Here is a 24,828-nt window from a genome sequence, read left to right as displayed (position 1 = left end):
TGATATTGGGCCCACCAAATAATCCAGGATCGTCTCCGCATCTCTCAAGATCCTTAATTTAATCATATCAGCAAAGTCCCTGCACCATGTAAGGTAACATGTTCATAGTAGTAGATGTTCAATAAATAGATATTAAAGATAGCAGCATTTTTTATTAGACCTTCTCACAGCTTCCGGGGATTAGAATGAGACATCTTTGGTGGCCATTATTCTGCCCATCACAGGTACATGCGGTAGACGCTTCCACTGCCGGGATTTCGGTGGGTTTGACTGGAGTCTGCAGATAAGCAGTTGGAGTCAAGCACTCCTGCTTCTTCCCTTGCTGGAAAGATGCGGTGGCTTTGAGTGATATCCCAGAATCTTGATTCTTCCGTCTGCAAAATGTGCGTAGGATGTCTGAATCACACTGTTGTGAGAAGTTCTAGATAGAATATTCTCTAATGTTGCAAGCTTAGGCCAGCATCTAGCCCAATTCCTTGTATGTAATGGAAATTCTTAAGATGTTAGGGTTCCCCTCTCCATCTCTCTCCTTTTTCCTTGCCTTCTAAGGAAGACATTTTTTGTGAGGCCTCCACAGCATTCTTGATCACTTGTACTGTAGAGTAACCTTAAGGTTATTGTAGTATAGAACTTCGTAGTGTGAAGGTCAAGTTTTTATTTAAAGGAAAAAAGGGAGGGGTCTCCAAGATATCATTCTCTGCAGACATTAATTGGTGTCATACTTCAAGAAAAATGGCCAGAAGAGAGTGGTGAGTGGAAAGCTGGCCAGTGCCCTGGAGGCTGGTCCTTCTTTGAGCTCTCCCAGACTTGGTTCTGCCACCAGCATCTGCCATGCAACCTGGGCAAGTTATTTCCCCACTGGACCTCAGCTTCCACATAATAAGCACATTGGAGAAATCATTTTTAAGACTATCCAGCTCTTATACATGATAATACTTAAATTTTATAGAGTAACCATATTTTTGGCTGGGTGCAGTGACTCACACCTGTAATCCCAGCATTTTGGGAAGCCAGGGCGGGCAGATCACGAGCCTAGCAGTTCGACACCAGCCTGGGCAATACAGTGAAACCCTGGCTCTACAAACGGTATACAAATTTTAAGAATACAAAAACTAGCTGGACATGGTGGCAGATGCCTGTGGTCCCAGCTACTGGGGAGGCTGAGGGGGGAGGATCACCTGAGCCCAGGACATCAAGGCTGCAGTGAGCTGTGATTGTACCACTGCACTCCAGCCTGGGTGAGAGAGAAGACCCTGTCTCAAGAAAAATAAATAAATAATATAGTAACCAATTCTAAAATAAGACCATGATGGCAGCAACTTCCCCTAAAGGTTGTCCTTATATTTAACAAATTAGAGATAGTTATTAGGAACTAGAATTATATAAAGGCTACATATTAATTTTTGTTTTCATTATTTATGTTAAGCGTAAAGGAAAAATACTGACAGTGAGAATTATAGTTAAAAGGAAGAAGAGATTACTTGGTATTCAGTTTTCTGAGAACAACCCCTATCAGATCTCCACTAGGAAACATCACAGATGACCTAGGCCCGAGGGCAGGCACCGGAGGGTAGAGAACAGTGCAGGGAAGGAAATGGCTCCCAGCCTCATGTACAGCCACAGCCTGGGGTCCGTCCAGCATGAGGTCCACACCCAGAGCACATGCTGAATCCCACGCCCAGCCTCATGTTGAACCTGCTGGATCAGAACCTCTAGAAGGAGGATAGTATTTGTGTTTATAAGAAGCTCTCCAGGTGATTTTGATGTGTTCCATTGGTTCAGAACCATCAATCTGCACCAGCAACTTTGCAGGAATAAACAGTTTCCTGAGGAGGGGAGGTTTAATGTGTTGTTCCGTCTTGCTACCACCATCATTGCTGTTAAATCCACCTCCTCCCCCTTCACTATCCAAAAATGGAAGTGACGGGCTACCAAGGTGTCTTCCTTTTGGCCAGTCAGGCTACCAATAGATTTACCTCTCATCTTCCAGGATGCCACTCTCTCCTGGTTTGCCACCCACCAGTCACTTCCCAGCCCACTTTGCACGCCTTCGGTGCTTTCTGACCTCTTCACACCAGAGTCCTTGGATCTCTTCTCTATTTACCTTCACTTCACTGGTGATCTCATCACATCTCATGACTTTAAATATAATCTCTGTCTGACAACTCCCACGGATAATCTCCAGATTAGACTTTTCCCCTGAACCTAGACCTGCTCATTCTGTTGCCCACTGGACATCGCCACTTGATGCCTCCTAGGTGCCTCAGACTTACTCCGGACAAATCTGAACTTCCTGTCTTCTCCATTGGCCCTCTCCTCCTCCAGTTTTTCCAACCAAATACCTTAGGAACCTTGCTTTTTCTTTCTCTCACATCCCACGTCTAAGGTGTCAAGAAATCCTGCTGGCACCAATTTCATTGAAGTTTTCATTTCAGTTGAAGAAATACCAAGGATTCCAGTACCTCTTGCCACCTGTGCTGCCCCCCGGCTCTGTCTGGATCTCTGCAGGAACCTTGCAGCTGCTCCTCCTGTGTCCACTCTTATCTCCCCGTTGTCTGTTCTCCACACAGCAGCCAGAGAGATCCTTTCAAATTGTGAGTCTGTTCATTTCAGTCCTCTGATCAGAACCCTCCGATGACTCCCATTTTTTGCAGAGTGAAATGCAAAGGCCTTACAGAGGCTACACGACCTACATCATCTGACTCCAACCTAAGCCATTACATCTCTTACCTGCTCATCTCCCATCTCCTGCTTCCTCACTCTACTCCAGCCCATGCCTTCTTGCTGTTCTCTGAAAATACCAGATGTATTTTTGCCTTAAGGCCTTGGCAATACCGTTTCCCTCTGCCTGGAATGCTCTTCGCCTAGATATCCACACGATTCCATTCTTCACTGTCCTCTGGTCTTGCTGCAGTATTACTTTCTCAATGAGACATGCCCTGACTACCTTATTTAAAAATGCAAGCGCTGCTCATGATCCTTCTTATCCTATTCTGGGGTTTGTTTGTTTGTTTGTTTTCCCCAAACCATTTACTGTCTTCTAATATAATGAATAGTTTACTTATCTTTTGTGTTTTTTGTTTATTGCCTGTTTTCCTTTCACCTCTGCCATCCCAGCGTCAGCTCCAATAGGGCAGGAATTTTTGTCTTCTTTGTTCCCTGATACAGCCCAAGAGTCTGTCATGTAGTAGGTGCTCAATAAATAGATATTAAAGATAGCAGCATTTTTTTAGGCCTTATAGAAAAAACAAAGCTAGCAGATTTTTTTTCTCCTAAGTATTTATTCTGTTATGCATTTAAACTATGGTCTACTTGAGAATAGGAATTATGTCTTTTATTGGCTCATTCAGAAAGGGAAAGAAATTAGGCCAGATTTTCTGTCTTATTCAGTTGTATGATTGCGTATGGCATTTATTTGATGACCTCTAAGGCTAGAAACAAATGCTGTGTAATACACGTAATTGTAGCTTCAAAATGTGGCTCATGGATAGGGGCCAGCATGTGAACCCACCTGCTTGAATTCCCCTGCACGCCCTACAGGTTGCTAAGATGCCTCAGCAGAGCCCAAGCCTCTGTAGACAAGTCTGAAAAGTGCTGCTTTTCAGAATATGAACTGGACTCTGCTTTTTGTAATACACTTGATATATTCTAATTCAAAATGTAGTCGTGTCTGCATACAATGACATACATTTCTTGTATCCCCATGATGGTGGTAGCAAGAAGGAAGACACTGCACAACACATTCAACTCCCCTCCCCGGGGAACTGTTTATTCCTGCGAAGCTGCTGGCGCAGAACGATGGTTCTGAACCAGTGGAACACATCAAAATCATCTGGAGAGCTTTTTAAACAGACAAATGTTATCCTCCTAGAGATTCTGATCCAGGAGGTCCAGCACAAGGCTGGGCATGGGATTCAGCCTGCATCATGTGGACCTCATGCTGATGGGCACCAGGCTGTGGCTGTACATGAGGCCATGAGCCATTTCCTTCCCCGCACTCTTCTCTACCCTCCTGTGCCTGCACTCAGGCCCAGGTGGACTGTGATGTTCCCAGTGGAGATCTGATACAGATTTTTCTCAGAAAATTGAATACAAAGTATTCTCTCTTCCCTTTTAACTGTAAGTCTCACTATCACTACCACATCCCTGTTTCCTTAGAAGCTACAAAGTTAAGATGGACTTGCAGCGTTGTGTCCAAAAGTTTCCTAATCTGAAAGTCTGCACCTGGGCTGTAAATCCGGGCCAGCTTTCTGTGTCAAGAGTGGGATGTTTCATTCTGTGCGTTAGGATTTCAAGTAGCAAAGTTTCTGACCCTCTGTGATGATAGATAACAAGATTTCTCCGTGAGATAAGAAAGCAGTGGTCACAAAAAAAGAGAACTATTATGACACCACATAGCTGCATTCTGACCTTGGGGAAAATAGGCTTCCCATTAGCTTTGTAGCTGGCCTTCTCTGTGTTTGTTACCCCAGCCTGCTCTAGGAATAGCAGGGCTGATTCTTACCTTCTCACTCTCACCGCCCTACTGTTTTCCATACACTAGACTCCTCACATCCGCGGACCTCACATGCTCAGTTTTGATCCTGTAGTCCATGATATGTGTTAATTGGAGATTTTGAGAAAATATGCCTTACAGGAATGCCCAGCATTTGCATCTGACATCTTAATATACCTCCGAACCTGTAAAGCACTAAGAAAGTAACTTAAGGAAAAGTGACCCGAAAAGTGAATTAAAATTAAAACTGGTATTAGAAATGTAGGGAAGGGAAGCAGGTATAAGTAAGCCATGGTTTGAAACCTTCATAGTCGTTAAAATCCTTTGGACTACTAATATCACGCAGAGAGAGCTAGTCTGAGGAAATCACTAGCTGTAAGGACAAAGATGCATAGACAGGGATAAGCAATTATATGTCATGCTGAAAAACCAAAACCACTTAAACATTAAAGGTGTAGTTATATATCCAAAATGAACAGCAGCCACAATGGTGCTCATGAAATAAGTGCAAAAAAATCGGGATCTTGGCCGGGCGCGGTGGCTCAAGCCTGTAATCCTAGCACTTTGGGAGGCCGAGACGGGCGGATCACAAGGTCAGGAGATCAAGACCATCCTGGCTAATCCGGTGACACCCCGTCTCTACTAAAAAATACAAAAAACTAGCTGGGCGAGGTGGCGGGCGCCTGTAGTCCCAGCTACTCGGGAGGCTGAGGCAGGAGAATGGCGTAAACCCGGGAGGCGGAGCTTGCAGTGAGCTGAGATCCGGCCACTGCACTCCAGCCTGGGCGACAGAGTGAGACTCCGTCTCAAAAAAAAAAAAAAAAAAAAAATCGGGATCTTAAAATACACAGTGTGATATCAACTATTTTTTTAATTGTATAATAACATGTATAGAAATTATCTATAAGGAAAGGTACCAAAACATTAACGATGATTTCAGAGTGCCTGGACTATGGGAGATTTTGTTTCTTTATTCTTTATTTTCTATAATAAGCTTGTGTTTTTCGGAATACCGCAGTAAGCATCTATTACAACAGTACAAGGCAGTTCTAAAATAAACATGTATTACTCAGAGAAAGAAATTAATTACTTTTGGAAAAAAAGTAATGCTCTTTAGCCAGAAAATAAAAATTTTATGAGGATAATTATATGCTACAGTTATTCCTATTCATGGGGCTGTGCAAATGTGTTTTTCCCACTATGTTCCTGGTAGCTTGAAGAACATAATTTTTAATTTTTGATTGGTGGTTTATGTGCTAAACAAGGCTGAATGAATCTGCATCTTTTTTAGTTGTGTAATTTTTAGCATTTAAACCTTTTTAAAATCATTAGTCATCTCTCCTAGTAGGAATAACAACTTTAGTAGGCTTTAAACAACTTTAGTAGTTTGACGTTGGTTGTTTCACTCAGAAAAATGGGTTCAAACTTCAGGCCTTGTTACTGTTATTATTTTTAAACTTTTTTTTTTTTTTTTTAGAGACATGGTCTTGCTTTGTCACCCAGGCTGGGGTGGAGTGGCATGATGACAGCTCACTACAGCCTCCAACTCTTGGGCTCGAGCAATCCTCACACCCCACTGCCACCTCAGCCTCCTGAGTAGCTGGAACTATAAGCATGCACCACCATGCCTGGATAGTTTTTTAAAATTTTTTGTAGAGATGGGGTCTTGCTTTATTGTCCAGGCTGGTCTCAAACTCCTGGGCTCAAGGGATCTTCCCTGCTCGACCTCCCAAAGTGCTGGGAACATAGGTGTGAGCCGCTGCACCTATCCTAAAACTTTTCTTACCTTTATTTTCTGCAGAGTAATTCTAGGTATTCAATAAGTAAATATTAAAATACTATGTACTTATAAAGAGAAATATGTAGGAAACTATTGAAATTTAGTTAAAATCAATTGAGATTTATAGACAAAGTTAGCTTTGAATTTAGATGGCCTTTTTGCCATTTATAGCAAAATTATCTTTATAAATAGGAAGAGTACGTAAACCTTTACTTGAAAATTAAAAGTGACTATAAAGTTTCTAAATATGTAGTGACATTGTAAGCCTTACATGAACTTGCCTTTTTGACTCTTTGCAGTCCGGGACCATGTCTGGAGAACTGCCACCAAACATTAACATCAAGGAACCTCGATGGGATCAAAGCACTTTCATTGGACGAGCCAATCATTTCTTCACTGTAACTGACCCCAGGAACATTCTGTTAACAAACGAACAACTAGAGAGTGCAAGAAAAATAGTACATGATTACAGGTAACATTAATTATTGTTTTTTGGTTTCATGTATAAATAGATCATCATGTTAGGCTGTTATCTTTAAACCTTCACTTAGTGATTTTACAACTTTTTTTTTTTTTTTTTGCAATGGAATTCTTTTGACCAAAAAAAAAAAAAAAAGGAAGAGTAAAAAGACTTGTTGTATCCCTCATTGCTCACCCTTAACACAAATATCTAGGGTTCATATTAACCTGACAATGAGAGTCACTCCTCTTTGTTGTGGATACAAATCCCTTTTTCCTGGCAGCTTGCCTTCTGTTCTCCAATAGCACCACCACCTCCGCTATGACATCCACAACCCCTCCATGCATTTTTCTGTCTCTGGACAGAAACAGCATTATGCAAAAACAAATTGCCAAGAATCAGGGGTAGTTTGGTTCCTTCTGAATTATAGGCCCAGTAAGTAAAATCCTGTAGGTAGGAGCTCAGATGGCAAGGGTGCTGCTGGCAATGCCTACAGGGATTGCAGATGTGGGATGCACGCCATCAGCTGAGAGAAGCAAACAGGAGGGAAGAGAAGATGCTACCAGTGTAGAGATATTCCAAGGCAGCAGTTGGCCACTTTTTCTGTAAAAGATCACGTAGGAACTATTTCAGGCTTTGTGGGTCACTGTCACATATTTCTCTTAAATTTTTATTTAACAATCCTTTAAAAAAAATGTAAAAACCACTCTTACCTAGCAGGGCACACAGGCCACGACCAGTAGTTTGCTGACTCCTGCGCTAGGGGAAAGTCAGTCCAAAGCTGGGGATTGGATTGTGAGAAGCTTTGTGCCTGAACGTGCCCAGAAGTGATACATCAGAAGCAGGTCCTTAACCATCATCTAGGTAGAGAGAGAACCAACGACAGTCAATAAACACTGAGTCTGGCCAAGTACTGCCATGTGCCAATGTGCGTAAAGAGGGAATACACAAACAGCAGATACACAAACAGCAGAACATCCTGGAGCCTTATGAGAAAATAGTGAAGACAGGCAAAAGCCATAGAAAGCAGAGAGGTTGAGATGAAAAGACAACTATGTGGTTGAAAGAAGATGGCATAAGGAACATTGCCAAGAACCTAAAAATGTGATCGAAATTGAAAGGTTTACTGGAGGCAATGGTAAAGAACCAACATTAGAAATCACACAGTAAGAAAAAGAATTACCGGCCTGGCATGGTGCCTCACGCCTGTAATCCCAGCACTTTGGGAGGCCTAGGCGGGCAGATCACAAGGTCAGGAGATTGAGACCATCTGGCTCTACTAAAAATACAAAAAAATTAGCCGGGTGTCGTGGTGGGCACCTGTAGTCCCAGCTACTCAGGAGGCAGAGGCAGGAGAATGGTGTGAATCCAGGAGGCGGAGCTTGCAGTGAGCCAAGATCGCGCCACTGCACTCCAGCCTGGGCGACAGAGCGAGACTCTGTCTCAAAAACAAAAGAAAAGAAAAGAAAAAGTAGAATTACTGATGGAGAGAATGAACCTGAGAAGCTTCCTGGGTGAAGACCAGAGGTCGGCAAACTTTCCGTAAAGGGCCAGACGAAAAGTATTTTAGGCTTTACAGGCCACGCATTCTTTGTCACATATTCTTGTTTGTTTTTACAACCCGCTAAAAATGTAAAAGCTACTCTGAGTTCACAGACAGAGAGAAACAGGCCAGGCCATGGACTGGTGTTTGCCAGTCCCTGATATGGATGGAAAAGAAAGGTATGAAAAAGACTTTATAAGAGGAAAAGAGAGTAGAGACTGAAGATGAAATTAATTGGTGCTCCTAAAAGAGAAACTAGAAAAATTGCAAATAAGCAATATTAAATGTATTTCATAGCAACAGAAAGTAAAATGGAATTTTCCTCAGGTGAGGAAAACCATTTCTCTAATTAAAGAGATATGCCCTATTTCAAGCAGAGACACCCACACATGGCAATTTTTTCCCTTTTGTTTTTTCTATAAACTTTTAAAACTTCCAAAAGAATCCAAGAACAGGGAAACAAAACAAAAAAAGCTATTAAAAAGGAACATGTCAGAAAGGGCTCAATCTTTTCATCTTTATACTGAATGCCAGAAGATAGTAAGCAGTGTGTGCAAAGTTCTCAAGAGAAGGAATTGTCACTTGGGAATTTTAGAGCAGATCGTCTATTTCCAACAGCAACAGAAAATATGCAAGTGCGGCCAGGCACAGTGACTCATGCCTGTAATCCCAGCACTTTGGGAGGCCAAGGTGGGTGGATCGCCTGAGGTCAGGAATTCGAGACCAGCCTGGCCAACGTGGTAAAATCCCGTCTCTACTAAGAAAAGTAAAAAAAATTAGCTGGGCATCGTGGTACATGTCTGTAATCCCAGCTACTCGAGTGGCAGAGGCAAGAGAATCACTTGAACCCAGGAGGCAGAGGTTGCAGTGAGCCGAGATCATGCCACTGCACTCCAGCCTGGGCAACAAGCACGAAACTCCATCTCAAAAAAAAAAAGAAAAAGAAAATATGTAAAATATGCAAGTGCATCAAACATAAACTCTTCATAAAACCTTCTTGGGTGGTCAAAAGATAACACAAAATAGAGTTAAAAAAATAAGCCATAATATAAGGAGATTCCTCAAACAGTGAAACGTGAATCACCATGTGACCCAGCAATCCCACTTTTGGGTATATACCTGAAAGAAATGAAAGCAGGAACTCGAACAGATGCTTGTACACCCATGTACATAGCAGCAGTATTCACGGTAGCCAAAAGCTGGAAGCAACCCAAGTGTGCATCAGCAGAAGAGTGGATGAGCAAATGTAGTCCCGCCATACAATGGAATCCCATACCATGAAATATTATTCAGCCTTCAAAAGGAGGGAGATTCTGATGCATGCTACTACATGGTTGATCCATGAAGACATTATGATGAGTCAAATAAGCTAGTCACAAAAGAACAAATATTGCTGATTTCACTTATATGAGATACCTAGAGTAGTCAAATTCACAGAGACAGAAAGTAAAGGGGAAGTTGCCAGGAGCTGGGGGAAGAGGGAATGGGGAGTTAGTGTTTAATGGGCACATAGTTTTAGTTGGGGAAGATGAAAATGTTCTAGATGTGATGGTTTGATAGTGGTGATGACCACACAATAATGTGAATGTACTTAATGCCACAGAATTGTATACTTAAAAATGATTAAAATGGCTGGGAGTGGTGGCTCATACCTGTAATCCCAGCACTTTGGGAGGCCAAGGCAGGAGGATCACTTGAGGTCAAGTGTTCGAGACCAGCCTGACCAACATGGTGAAACCCCGTCTCTACTAAAAATACAAAAATTAGTTGAGCATGGTGATGCACACCTATAATCCCAGCTATTCGGGAGGCTGAGGCAGGAGAATCGCTGGAACCCGTGAGGCGGAGGTTGCAGTGAGTTGCGATCGCACCACTGCACTCCATCCAGCCTGGGCAACAGAGCGAGACTTCGTCTCAAAAGAAAAAAAAGGGGGAGGGGGGTTAAAATGGTAAATTTTATGTTATGAATCTTTTACTACAATAAAAAAAGAGAAATATAAGAAAGTCATCATATAAATAGACAAGTGATGAATGTTGAAACACATTAAAATAGAAACAGTTGTACCTCTAGTATGAAAGAGTGTATATAGAATAAAAGAAATTAAAAGTGGTTTTTTTTTTTTGTTTTGTTTTGGTTTGGTTTTTTTTGAGACGGAGTTTTTCTCTTGTTGCCTACGCCGGAGAGCAATGGCGCGATCTCAGCTCACCACAACCTCTGCCTCCCGGGTTCAAGCAATTCTTCTGCCTCAGCCTCCCGAGTAGCTGGGATTACAGGCATGTGCCACCACACCCGGCTAATTTTGTATTTTTAGTAGAGACGGGCTTTCTCCATGTTGGTCAGGCTGGTCTCAAACTCCCAACCTCAAGTGATCCGCCCACATCAGCCTCCCAAAGTGGTGGGGCTACAGGCGTGAGCTACCGCGCCTGGCCTTAAAAGTGTTTTATAAAAAATTGTAATAGATAACTGGGCATGGTGGTGCGCACCTGTAATCCCAGCTTGGGAGGCTGTGGCAGGAGAATCACTTGAACCTGGGAGGCGGGGGTTGCAGTGAGCCGAGATCGCTCTGCTGCACTCCAGCCTGGGCAACAGAGCAAGACTCCGTCTCAAAAAAAAAAAAAAAAAAGTAATAGGTATCTGAATCTAAAGCCCTAGATTGTAGTGTCAAAAAACAAAAAGGAAATGGAAGAATTAAAACACCTTGTCTCAAATAGGAACAAAACTCAAAAATATACATGATTTTGCTCCTTACTGTATTCAAGAAATGCATTAACATGTTTTATTTTAAAGTTTGTAGAATATGCATGAACAGAAAATTGTAAGCCTTAATAATTTACTAACATACCAACAAATTAAAACATTTTTAAATCAAATCAAAGACTTTAAAATTGGGTGGAAACACTTAAAAAGCTCAGTGATGACATGACACCCCACTTAGAATACCTGACGCTTGCGTGATGTAATTGTACTTATGAAATTACAATACATTTTTCCAAGAATCCCTAAATGTCTCCCCTTTTTTTTTCTCTTCACCTTTTTAAAGCATATAGACCCTTAAAGTTTGGGTGATAAATTGACTAGGCCTGGTCCAAATGAGCTTTGGGGTATTTGTTAGGTTCTGTGCTGATATATACTCTTCTTTTTTTTTGAGATAGAGTCTTGCTCTGTCTCCCAGGATGGAGTGCAGTGGTGCTCCAGCTCACTGCAACCTCTGCCTCCCGGGTTCAAGCAATTCTTCCTGCCTCAGCCTCCCAAGTAGCTGGAAATACACGCGCCTGCCACCATGCCTGGCTAATTTTTATGTTTTTAGTAGAGATGGGGTTTCAGCATGTTGGCCAGGCTGGTTTTGAACTCCTGGACTCAAGTGATCTGCCCACCTCGGCCTCCCTAAGTGCTGGAATTACAGACATGAGCCACCATGCCTCACCTATATACTTTTATATTTATTAATTGGTAAGCCAGTTGTTGAATCAGTATTTAAGAAATAACTCATCGAGTTTCTTACCTCCCCTCAAGAGATAAATCAGCCATGAGCCTTCTGGGGAGATTAGCTCAAGGGCTAGTTAGGGTTAAAGGGATAGCATGTTTTAAGTATGACTGCCAATATACAGTTCTAGTGGGATACCAACAATGCTATTTTAAAATGAACCGAAAAGGAAGTAATAAAAATGGCTAACATTAAAAAGCAGGACAAAGGTAATTGCAAATGAAAAGCAAGAAATCGCAACTCTGGGCAAGTAGATCCAAATATCTTGAAATTGATAAAGATACAGTGAATGCCGAACAGACAGTATTCATGAGCCGGTGGTGTTCCATCAAAATATACAAAGAAAGGGTGGTTAGCAATACAAATAGAACTTGATTAAAACACAATCGTAGGGCTGGGCGCAGTGGCTCATGCCTGTAATCCCAGCACTTTGGGAGGCCGAGGCAGGTAGATCACCTCAGGTTAGGAGTTTGAGACCAGCCTGGCCAACATGGTGAAACCCTGTCTGTACTAACACAAAATGTTAGCCGGGTGCGGTGGCGGGCACCTGGAATCCCAGCGACTTGGGAGGCTGAGGCAGGAGAATTGCTTGAACCCAGGAGGCAGACGTTGTAGTGAGCTGAGATCGCGCCACTGCACTCCAGCCCGGGTAACAAGAGCAAAACTCTGTCTCAAAAAAAAAAAACAACCCACAATTGTAGTAGGAAATTCTAACATACCTTTTATCATCTTTGATAGATCATCTAATCACATTAGAATTTTTATGCTCTTTTAATTCTTTGATCAAAACAAAAAGAAATAAAATTACAAAGTAAAAACATTGAGAAAATTAATAAGAAACCTTAAGAAATTGTACTCGGGGAAAGATTGTAGCTTTACATATCTCGGTGATTAAACAATAAAAGCCGACAATGAATGAACTGAGAATCCAGCCTAAGAAATTAGAGAACAGAATAATAAGAAAACAGCAAACCCTGCAGGGTACTTCCTGAGTGCTGGATACTGCTTTAATCATTTCACATTTACTAATTTAACCCTCACAACCTTGGAAGGCAGGTAATGTTATTTCCATTTTTCAGATTGAGAAACGGAGGCATTCACAGAATCCTGCTGCAGTAGGCGGTGGAGCCAGGACTGAAACCCAGATAATCTGACCACAGAGTTCATGCTGTTAACTGTTAACTACTACATACACTGCTTTTCTTTTTTTTTTTTTTTTTTTTTGAGACGGAGTCTCACTCAGTCGCCCAGGCTAGAGTGCAGTGGCATGATCTTGGCTCACTGCAAGCTCCGCCTCCCGAGTTCACGCCATTCTCCTGCCTCAGCCTCCCGAGTAGCTGGGACTACAGGTGCCCACCACTACGCCTGGCTAATTTTTTGTATATATATATATATTTTTGGTAGATATGGGGTTTCACCATGTTAGCCAGGATGGTCTCGATCTCCTGACCTTGTGATCTGCCCGCCTCAGCTTCCCAAAGTGCTGGGATTACAGGCATGAGCCACTGCACCTGGCCTACATACACTGCTTTTCAAAACAGAGAGGAGTTAATTTTAAAAGTCAGAAATTAATTAATAGGATTAAAAAATAAATGTAAGAAATTGTCCTTTGAGAAATCCAGAAAAGGATAAACCTCTGGTAAGTCTAACCAATCTAAAGGAAACAAAAAAAACTCAAAATACATAACAAAAGGAGTAAGAAAGCCACCTGAAAGAGAAATAGAATATAAAAATAAAGCCTACTATATAGCTTTTTTGCTAAAGATTTTAAAAATCTTAGTGAGATGTATAACATTCTATGAATACAGTATATAGATTACCAAAACTGACTCAATCCAAAAGAAGGCAGGGAAAGGGGGAAAAAGGGAATGAGGAGGAGAAGAGACAAACAGAAAACAAACAGCAAGATGATAATAAAACAAAAATCTTTCCCACAAAAATCTCAAAGGCCAGATGGCTTTACACAGGTAAAGAAAGAATTTTTTCACAGGAAAAATATCAAACCAGCCAGGCACAGTGGCTCACTCCTGTAATCCCAACCTTCCCAGCACTTTGGAAGGTTGAGGCAGGTGAATCACCTGAGGCCAGGAGTTCGAGACCATCCTGGCCAACATGGTGAAACTCCGTCTCTACTAAAAATACAAAAATTAGCCAAGTGTGGTGACTCGTGCCTGTTATCCCAGCTACTCCGGAGGCTGAGGCAGGAGAATTGCTTGTACCCAGGAGGCAGAGGTTGCAGTGAGCCGAGATGGCACCACTGCACTCCAGCCTGGGCAACAGAATGAGACTCTGTCTCAAAAAAAAAAAAAAAAAAAAAAAAGATACCAAACCACAAACTCCAGCAGAAAGCAGAAGAGTCAAGAAACACTTCATCATGCATTTCCTGAAGCTACAAATACCCTGATGCAAAATCAGAAAAGGGGATAAGAGGAAAAATGACTAATACCCCTGGTAAACATAGACACAGAAATTCTTAACGGAATTTAACAAATCTACCCAGAAAGGGCAATACCAAAATAAGCAGAACTCAAGTGGAGTTATGACAAGAATGCAAGATTGGTTTAACATTTAAAAATCACTGTATCAGGTTGGGCACAGTGGCTCACGCCTGTAATCCCAGCACTTTGGGAGGCCGAGGCGGGAGGATCACAAGGTCAGGAGATCAAGACCATCCTGGCTAACACGGTGAAACCCCCATCTCTACTAAAAATACAAAAAAAATTAGCCGGGCGTGGTGTCGGGCGCCTGTCATCCCAGCTACTCAGGAGGCTGAGGCAGGAGAATGGCGTGAACCCGGGAGGCGGAGCTTGCAGTGAGCCGAGATTGTGCCACTGCACTCCAGCCTGGGCGACAGAGCGAGACTCCACATCAAAAAAAAAAAATCACTGTATCAGTAGACTAAAACAGAAAACCATATTACCATATCAATAGATGCAGAAAAAGCAGACAAAATCCAACATCCATTCCTGATACAGCTGTCAGCAAACTAGGAATAGAAGGGGAAGATACAACTACAAAAGCCCTACCACTAACATCAGACCTAATGGTGACAGTATGAACACGTTCCTTCTGAGACTGGGGAGCAAGGCGAGCATTTCTGCTCTCATTACTTTTCTTCAGCATTGTGCTTGAGGTTCTAGCTAGGGCATTAAGAGAAAATTTAAACTTTTTTTTTCAAAAAAGGCAAAGATAGGACATGAAAAAGTAAAACTTTCCTTATTCACAGAAATTGTGATCATCTATATAGAAAGAATTTACCAGGCCAGGTGCAGTGGATCATGCCTGTAATCCCAGCACTCTGGGAGGCCAAGGCGGGTGGATCACCTGAGGTCAGGAGTTCAAGACCAGCCTGGCCAACATGGTGAAACCTTGTATCTACTAAAAATACAAAATTAGCCAGGACTAGTGACGCATGCCTGTAATCCCAGCTACTTGGGATGCTGAGGCAAGAGAATCACTTGAACCTGGGAGGTGAAGGTTGCAGTGAGCTGAGATTGCACCTTTGTACTGCAGCCTGGGTGACAAGAACAAAACTCCGTCTCAAAAAAAAAAAAAAAAAAGAATTTACAAAAAAACCAACTAGGATAAATGGATTTAGTAAAGTTACAAGATACAAGATCAATATACAAAAATCGATTTCATTTCTATCTAGTAGCAATTAACAACTGTAATTTTGAAATTTTAAAAATAATACCATTTTCAGTAGCAACAAAAATATTAAGTACTTGGAGATCACTTTAACAAAATATATAAAATGCCTGTACACCAATACACACACACACATACACACACACACATTACAGAGAAAAAAAACAGAGCTTCAGTTTTTTTTAAAAATGGGGAGATATGCAGTGTTCCTGTATTGGAAGACTCAATATTGTTAAGATGTCATGTCTTCCCAAATTTATGTAAGATTCATTGTAATCATCAAAACCCCAGCAGGCTCTTTTTAGACACTGACGAGCTACTTCTAATGTTTATGTGGAAATACAGGGAGCCTAGAATATTGGAAACAATTTTTAAAAAGAATGAAGCTGAGAAACTTACACTACCTGGTCTTTGACTATAAAGCTCTCACAGTAACGACAGTTTAGCATTGTTGTAAGGAGACACATTTAGATCCATGTAACAGAAGAGAATCCTGAAATAGGCACAAATATATATAGTTAACTGATTTTACATAAAGGAGCCAAGATAATTCAGTGAGGAAAGGATACTCTGTTCGATGAATAGTTCTGGAAATAAAAAAATGGATCTTGATCCTTAACTCATCCTGTAAACAAAATTTAACTTGAAATGGATAATAGACCTAAATATACTAGCTAACACTATTCAACTTCTAGAGAAAACAGAAGAAAATCTTTATGACTTTGATATGGACAAAGGTTTTTTTTTTTTTTTTTTTTTTTTGAGACAGAGTCTCACTCTGTCGCCTAGGCTGGAGTGCAGTGGCACAATCTCGGCTCACCGTAACCTCCACCTCCCAGGTTCACACCATTCTCCTGACTCAGCCTCCCGAGTAGCTGGGACTACAGACCTGTGCCACCACACCCAGCTAATTTTTTGTATTTTTAATAGAGATGGAGTTTCACCGTGTTAGTCAGGATGGTCTCGATCTCTTGACCTCGTGATCCACCCGCCTCGGCCCCACAAAGTGCTGGGATTACAGGCGTGAGCCACCGTGCCTGGCAATATGGGCAAAAATTTCTTAGATAAGACATAAGAGTGAACAATTATCAATTGAAATGGAAAGAGAAAAACACTGATAAATTGGACTTCATCAAAAGTAAAGTCTTTTCATGACAGAAGACACTGTTTAGAAAATAAAAATGCAATTCACAGACTGAAGAAAAATATTTGCAAAACTTATATCTCATAAAGGATTTGTATCCAGAAGATATAGAGAACTCTATCAATACTGAACTATATCACTTGAACTATATCCAACCAGTAATTACCCAACCCAATTTTTTTAAGTGAACAAAAGATTTGAGTAGACTGAGGACACTTCACCATTGAAAATACAGGAATAGCAAGTAAGCATATGGAACTATGCTCGGCATTTTTAGTTACTAGGGAAATGCAAATCCACAAGAAGATACTACTTCACACCTACTTCACCTACTAGACTTTGTAACCACCCGTTGGATTCACCTTGCCTGCTGCCCAGGCAGAACCGATTTATCAAGACAGGAATCACAATGGAGAAAGAGTAATTCACGCAGAGCTGGCTGTGAGGGAGACTGGAGTTTTGTTATTATTCAAATCAGTCTCCCCGTGGGTGATGAGAGTTTTTAAAGATAATTTGTTGGGTAGGGGCTTGGGAAGTGGGGAGTGTTGATTGGTCAGGTTGGATATGGAATCACAGAGGGTCGAAGTGAGGTTTTTTAATGTCTTATCTTCCTGGGTGTGATGGCAGAACTGGTTGGGCCAGATTACTGGTCTGGATGGTGTCAGCTGATCCAAAGTACAAAATATCTCAAGCTCTGATCTTAGGTTTTACAATACAGTGACGTTAGCCCCAGGAGCAATTTGGAGAGGTTCAGGTTCTTGGAGCCAGAGACTGCATGACCCTTAAACTGTAATTTCTAATCTTGTAGCTAATTGGGTAGTCCTGCAAAGGCAGACTGGACCCCAGGCAAGAAGGGAGTCATTTTGTTTCAGAGTCAAACCATGAACTGAATTCCTTCCCAAGGTTAGTTCAGCCTATGCCCAGGAATGAACAAGGACCGCTTAAGGATTACAAGCAAGATAGAGTCAGTTAGTTCTGATTTCTTTCACTGTCATAATTTCCTTAGTTATAATTTTGCAAAAGCAGTTTCAGAATAACTAAAAAGAGAATTGATAAATAGCTGGTACTGGCCGGGTGCAGTGGCTCATGCCTGTAATCCCAGCACTTTGGGAGGCAGAGGCGGGAGGACTGCCTGAGCTCAGGAGTTCAAGACCAGCCTGGACAACATGGAGAAACCCTGTCTGTACTAAAAATATAAAAAATTTGCCAGGCATGGTGGTACATGCCTGTAATCCCAGCTACTTGGGAGGCTGAGGCAGGAGAATCGCTTGAACCCAGGAGGCAGAGGTTGCGATGAGCCAAGATCATGCCATTGCACTCCAGCCTGGGCAACAAGAGTGAAACACCATCTCAAAATAATAATAAATAAATAAATAACTGGTACATCCATCCATCGAATGGATTAACCAACTCCTATAAACAACAAGGTGCATCTCAAAAGCATTATGCAAAGTGAAAGAGGTCAAATACAAAATACACAAAACATATATCTACTCACTCTATGATTCCATTTGTATGAAATTCTTGAAAAGGCAATATAGTGTTAGAAAATAGATCCATTGGTTGACAGGAAGTGAGGAAATAACTCCAGAGGGGCCCAAGGGAATTGTTGAAGACATGGAAATATGCTGTACCACAATTCTGGGGTGGTTACACCACTGAATACATTTTTTCAAAACTTATCAAATTGGACACTTAAAGTGGGTGACTTTTATGGTATTTAAATTATACCTCAGTAAAGCTGATTTAATTTTAAAATGTTATGACATCATAGGAAAAAAAGGAAATGCTTCCCAATTCATTGCAACCCTGATACAATAAATGATTTTTAAAAAAAATACAAAAAGAAACAATGACCTGTCTTACAAATTGATAATGCAAAAATCCAAAATAAAACACCGACACATAACATCCAACCTTGTGTTAAAACATGAACTGGTAGAATTTATTCCAAGAACGAAAAGGTGATTTATATTTAGGACATTTATTAATGTAATTTATCACATCAGTATGTCAGAGCAAAAAAGCCACATCTTGATAGATGCCCAAAAGAAGGTAAAATTATATATTTCCCATAAAATAATTAATCAGGAATAATGCATAGTACTTCTTTAATTATTAAGAATGCATATCGGGCCGGGCGCGGTGGCTCAAGCCTGTAATCCCAGGACTTTGGGAGGCCGAGGCGGGCGGATCACGAGGTCAGGAGATCGAAACCATCCTGGCTAACATGGTGAAACCCCGTCTCTACTAAGAAATACAAAAAACTAGCCGGGCGAGGTGGCGGGCGCCTGTAGTCCCAGCTACTCGGGAGGCTGAGGCAGGAGAATGGCGTGAACCCGGGAGGCGGAGCTTGCAGTGAGCCCAGATCTGGCCACTGCACTCCAGCCTGGGCGGCAGAGCGAGACTCTGTCTCAAAAAAAAAAAAAAAAAAAGAATGCATATCCCACATCAGTAGTGACCAGTGCACAAAATAATGGAACACTAGAGCTGAACTTCCCAAAAAGACCTCTAAAGAAAAGGAACCCTGGCCGGGCGCATCGGCTCACGCCTGTAATCCCAGCACTTTCAGAGACAGAGGCGGGTGGATCACCTGAGGTCGGGAGTTCAAGACCAGCCTGGTTAACATGGTGAAACCCCGTTTCTACTAAAAATACAAAAAATTAGCCAGGCATAGTGGCACATACCTGTAATCTCACCTACTCAGGAGGCTGAGGCAGGAGAATTGCTTGAACCCGGGAGGTAGAGGTTGCAGTGGGCCAAGATTATGCCATTGCACTCCAGCTTGGGCAACAAGAATGACACTCCATCTCAAAACAAATAAAAGAAAAAAAATAAAGAAATCCTATGAAATACTTAGAGAAAGAAAAGAGCGGGGCAGGGGAAAGGAGAGAGGAATCAAGGGAGGCAGAGAGAGAGAAAGGGAGAGGGTTTTGGTAGTCAAATTTGAGAAAGTTTACATTCCACTTTTGAGAATGTCACATTCCATTAACTGTTCAAAGTTTCCAAAAAGTCCAGGAGTAAAAATAAAGCTGCTTAATCATTTTTCCCAAACTTGGACATGAGCCCTTTCTTTTTTTTCCATAATGTATGTAATATGTATGAGAATACTCAGCCAGGCGAGGTGACTCATGCCTGTAATCCCAGCACTTTGGGAGGCCAAGGTGGGCAAATCACCTGAGGTCAGGAGTTCAACACCAGCCTGGCCAACATGGTGAAACCCCGTCTGTACTACAAATACAAAAACTAGCCGGGCGTGGTGGTGCACACCTGTAATCCCAGGTACTCCAGAGGCTGAGGCAGGAGAATCACATGAACCTGGGAGGCAGAGGTTGCGGTGAGCCAATACTGCATGACTGCACTCGCTGGGGCGACAGAGCAAAACTCTATCTCAAAAAAAAAAAAAGAAGAGACCATAACAACTGAAAAACCATAGAACAAATAAAAATACAATGAGGGGGCTACTTATAATAAACACAAAACAACAGTAGTTTCCTGTGTACCAGCCACAAGCAATTACACAGTGTTTTTACTTCACTTCATAAGAACAATTATTATCTTTTTTTTTTTTTTTTGAGACGGAGTCTTGCTCTGTCGCCCGGGCTGGAGTGCAGTGGCACAGTCTCAGCTCACTGCAAGCCCCACCTCCCTGGTTCATGCCATTCTCCTGCCTCAGCCTCCCGAGTAACTGGGACTATAGGCGTGTGCCACCACGCCCAGCTAATTTTTTGTATTTTTGATAGAGACAGGGTTTCACCATGTTAGCCAGGATGGTCTCAATCTCCTGACCTCATGATCCGCCTGCCTCGGCCTCCCAAAGTGCTGGGATTACAGATGAGAGCCACTGCACCCAGCCAGAACAATTTTTTTAAAATGCAAATTACGTGGGAAGAAACGTACCCAGAAATTTGCGTCAATGACGAAAACATTTGGAATCATGTTAAGTTTGAGTAAATGGAGAGATGTGCAGTAGGCCTGGGTAGAAAGGCTGGAGACTGTAGAGGTGTCAGTTTTCTCCAGATTAATACAGTTTCAGTCAAATTACAATTGTGATCACCTGTAAAACTGATAAAATAATTCTTGCCTGGTGCAGTGCCTCACACCTGTTATCCCAGCACTTTGGGAGGCCGAGGCAGGGGCATCACCTGAGGTCAAGAGTTCAAGACCAGCCTGGCCAACATAGTGAAACCCCATCTCTACTAAAAATACAAAAAACATTAGCTGGATGTGGTGGCGGGTGCCTGTCATCCCAGTTACAGGAGCAGGCTGGGGCAGGAGAATCGCTTGAACCCAAGAGGCGGAGGTTACAGTGAGCCGAGATCGTGCCATTGCACTCCAATCTGGGCAACAAGAGCAAAACTCCGTCTCAAAAATAATAATAATAATTCTAAGGTTTATCTGGGACAATAAGTTAGTATAAGGCATTTTAGAACAAGAAAAAGAAAAATAGATTGTGGGATGATTGCTCTACCCAATATTAAAATTGACTGTCAAGTTAAAATGGTGGGTGTTGGCATCAGAATGTGTAGATAAGTGGAAACACAATAGAAAGTCTAGAAATCAAGGCTAGTACTCACGAACTCTCCATTGATGCAGGCCAGCCAAAAGAGAAACTTAAGAAAGTTTCACATTTTCTTTTTTTTTCTTTTGAGACTTAGTTTCATTCTTGTTGCCCAGTCTGGAGTGCAGCGGCACTGTCTTGGCTCAATGCAATCTCTGCCTCCCAGGTTCAAGCAATTCTGCCTCAGCCTTCCAAGTAGCTGGGATTACAGGCACCTGCCGCCATGCCCAGCTAAGTTTTATAGGAGGGTTTCGCCATGTTGACCAGGCTGGTGTCAAACTCCTGACCTCAGGTGATCTGCCTGCCTTGGCCTCCCAAAGTGCTGGGATTACAGGCATGAACCACCACGCTTAGTCCACATTTTCATATTAAGATAAATTCCAAATACAGTAAAACCTTAAATGACAAAAAGAAAACAACTGTTCTGAGAATGCTAGAAATATGGGTGAACATTTGTATAATCTTTCTAGATAAAAATTTTATTTGTTCCTACCTAATTACATAAAAATAATAATTTTCAGGACAGCAGATAACACAACCAAAAAAATTAAAATTGGGGTTAATTATAGTGTACAAAGTACGCATACAAATTACATAAATAACAATGATGCTGCTGTGGTTGGTGATTTTTTTTAAAAAGACATAGTCAAGTAGAGAAAAAAGCTAAAAGACATAGTCAAGTAGAGAAAAAAGCTAAAAGTTTTAATGTTGTACATAGCTTTTGTTCCAGCAAATTTACTCATTTCTTTCAGAATAATCTTGGATGTGGGGATAGATTTATGTATGAGAGTTTATTTACTTCCTTATCCTTTACAAATGGAGTAAAATTAGAAGCAATTTATATGCCCAACACTAGGAGACTGGTATATATTACAGTGTCTTATAATCATGTATAATAGAATACTGTGAAGCACTTAAAAAGATGCTGTATTCTTTTTTTTTTTTTTTTTTGAGACAAAGTCTCACGCTGTTGCCCAGGCTGGAGTGCAGTAGTACAATCTTGGCTCACTGCAACCACTGCCCCTCAGGTTCAAGTGATTTTCCTGCCTCAGCCTCCTGGGCAGCTGGGATTACAGGCGCCTGCCACTACACCTGGCTGATTTTTGTATTTTTAGTAGAGACGGGTTTTCACCATGTTGGCCAGGCTGGTCTTGAACTCCTGACCTCGTGATCCACCCACCTTGGCCTCTGAAGTGCTGGGATTACAGGTGTGAGCCACCACGCCTGGCCTATTAATTTATTAAGGCTGCCATAACAAATTGCCACCAACTTGAGCCTCACAGTTATGGAGGCTCGAGGTCTGATATCAAGGTGTCAACAGGGCCGTGCTCCCTCTGAGAATCCTTCCTTGGGGTTTCCAAGGTTCTAGAAGCTCTAGGAATGTTTTGATGTGCCTTGGTATATGGGTACCTCGCTGTCATTTCTGCCTCCTTCATCACTTGGCCTTCTTCTACATCTGATTGCACGTGGCCTTCCTATAAGGACACCATTCATTGGATTTAGGGGCCACTCTAATCCAGTATGCCTTCATCTGAACTAACTGCATCTGCAGAGACCCCATTTCCAAATCCGGTCACATTCTGAGGTTGCAGGTGAACATGAATTTGGGGGAGACACGGTTCAACCCAGTATAGATTATATAGAAGAATATCTGAAGACACAGAGACATGTTTACAATGTATTACTGATTAAAGAAGGCGGTTATAAAGCAGCAGATCCGGTGTGAGGCCTTTAAGTAAACACATCACATTTAGATTCCAGAAGAGAGACTGAAAATATACGCATGAAAACATTACCACTGGAGATGAGTAGGTAAAGACTTCAGTGATTTTAAGTGCTCTAATAGATTCCTGTATTTTCTAAATTTTTGACAATGAATATATGTTTTTTTGATAAAGGGAAGGAAATAAAGAATGATGTACCTAACAGTTCGGTTTTTTTTTTCGTCAAGAGTCTTCTGAGGCTGGACATGGTGGCTCACGCCTGTAATCCAGCACTTTGGAGGCCATGGCAGGCAGATTGCTTAAACCCAAGAGTTCAAAACCAGCCTGGGCAACATGGTGAAATCCTGTGTCTACGAAAAATGCAAAAAAATTAGGCAGGCATGGTGGTGCATGCCTATGGTCCCAGCTACTCAGGAAACTGAGGTGGGAGGATCATTTGAGCCCAGGAGTTCAAGGCTATGGTGAGCCGAGATCATGCCATTGCACTTCAGCCTGGGTAACAGAGTGAGACCCTGTCTTTAAAAAAAAAAAAAAAAAAAAAAAAGACCAGGCGCGGTGGCTCACGCCTATAATCCCACCACTTTGGGAGGCTGAGACTGGTGGATCACGAGGTCAGGAGATCGAGACCATCCTGGCTAACACGGTGAAACCCCGTCTCTACTAAAAAATACAAAAACCTAGCCAGGCGAGGTGGCGGGCGCTTGTAGTCCCAGCTACTTGGGAGGCTGAGGCAGGAGAATGGCGTAAACTCAGGAGGCGGAGCTTGCAGTGAGCTGAGATCCGGCCACTGCACTCCAGCCTGGGCGACAGAGCGAGACTCCGTCTTAGAAAAAAAAAAAAAAAATCTTTGTGAACTAGCTTTTCATTCTATAGGTATAAAAATGAATATCCTTGATTACCATAACTTTTGTCTAATTGGTTAAAATATTTTAGAGTTCACAAATTCAAAATACATTATAAAATATGTCACTTAAAGAGTATTTCAAAGTTGAATGCTCCCCTGTTCCCTATATATAATTTCTTTTCTGGCTTTTCCAAACTACAGGTAATTTGAGATTAACAGGTTTGAAATTTTTTTTTTGAGAGGGTCTTACTCTGCCTAGGCTGGAATACAGTGGTATGATTTTTATTTTTTTGTAGATACAGAGTCTCACCATGTTGCTCAGGCTGGTTTTGAATTCCTGGGCTCAAGCAATCCTCCTCCCTCAGCCTCCCAAAGTGCTGAGATTACAGGCATAAGCCACCATGCCCAGCCTGAAATGTTCATTTTAAGTGCTTATTGTCCTGCATGTTTTGAAATTTTTGCTGACTATATGTAACAAATTTATCACTCCATCTAGGCACAAGTGTTTTAGGTGAGCATAAACTTTTTTTTTTTTTTTTTGAGTCAGAGTCTCACTCTGTCACCAGGCTGGAGTGCAATGGTGCGATCTCAGCTTACTGCAACATCTGTCTCCCAGATTCAAGCAGTTCTCCTGCCTCAGCCTCCCGAGTAGCTGGGATTACAGGCAGATGCCACCACACCCCACTAATTTTTGTATTTATAGTAGAGACAGGGTTTCACCATGTTGGCCAGGATGGTCTCAATCTCTTGACCTCGTGATCTGCCTGCCTCAGCCTCCCAGAGTGCTGGGATTACAGGCGTGAGCCTCCATGCCTGGCCAGAGCATAAACTTTTAAAATCTTGTAGCCACTTGTCTCTAGGGTACTGGGGAGATATTTGAAATGAGCAATTGCCATATTATTTGTTATTTTCTTAGGCAAGGAATTGTTCCTCCTGGTCTTACAGAAAATGAATTATGGAGAGCAAAGTACCTCTATGATTCGGCTTTTCATCCTGACACTGGGGAGAAGATGATTTTGATAGGAAGAATGTCAGCCCAGGTTCCCATGAACATGACCATCACAGGTTGCATGATGACGTTTTACAGGTATGTTATGAATATGTAGCAACAGTTTGTTTACCATTACAGAAGCCCAAAGTCTAT

At 41.9% G+C, this 24,828-nt stretch overlaps 1 protein-coding gene across 8 annotated transcripts in view; it reads left to right on the top strand.

Moving 5' to 3' along the window:
- Positions 1–24,828, top strand: part of SFXN1 (sideroflexin 1) — a 52,429-nt gene that overhangs the window by 7,080 nt on the left and 20,521 nt on the right. For 4 of the 8 annotated variants that reach the window (XM_010388364.2, XM_030927310.1, XM_030927312.1 and 1 more), the window contains 2 exons: positions 6,575–6,747; positions 24,601–24,771. In XM_010388364.2, the coding sequence (XP_010386666.2) occupies positions 6,584–6,747; positions 24,601–24,771 (335 nt within the window). In that variant the 5' untranslated portion in view covers positions 6,575–6,583. Of the gene's footprint in view, positions 1–224; positions 384–2,473; positions 2,595–6,574; positions 6,748–24,600; positions 24,772–24,828 lie in introns of those variants that run through there. The other 4 variants (XM_030927313.1, XM_030927314.1, XM_030927311.1 and 1 more) reach the window with 3 other exon arrangements.

This window comes from Rhinopithecus roxellana, chromosome 3 (assembly GCF_007565055.1).
Source record: "Rhinopithecus roxellana isolate Shanxi Qingling chromosome 3, ASM756505v1, whole genome shotgun sequence".
Lineage (NCBI taxonomy): Eukaryota > Metazoa > Chordata > Mammalia > Primates > Cercopithecidae > Rhinopithecus > Rhinopithecus roxellana.
The sequence above is the reverse complement of the archived record's forward strand: the minus strand, read 5'-3'. Positions and strand labels throughout refer to the sequence as shown.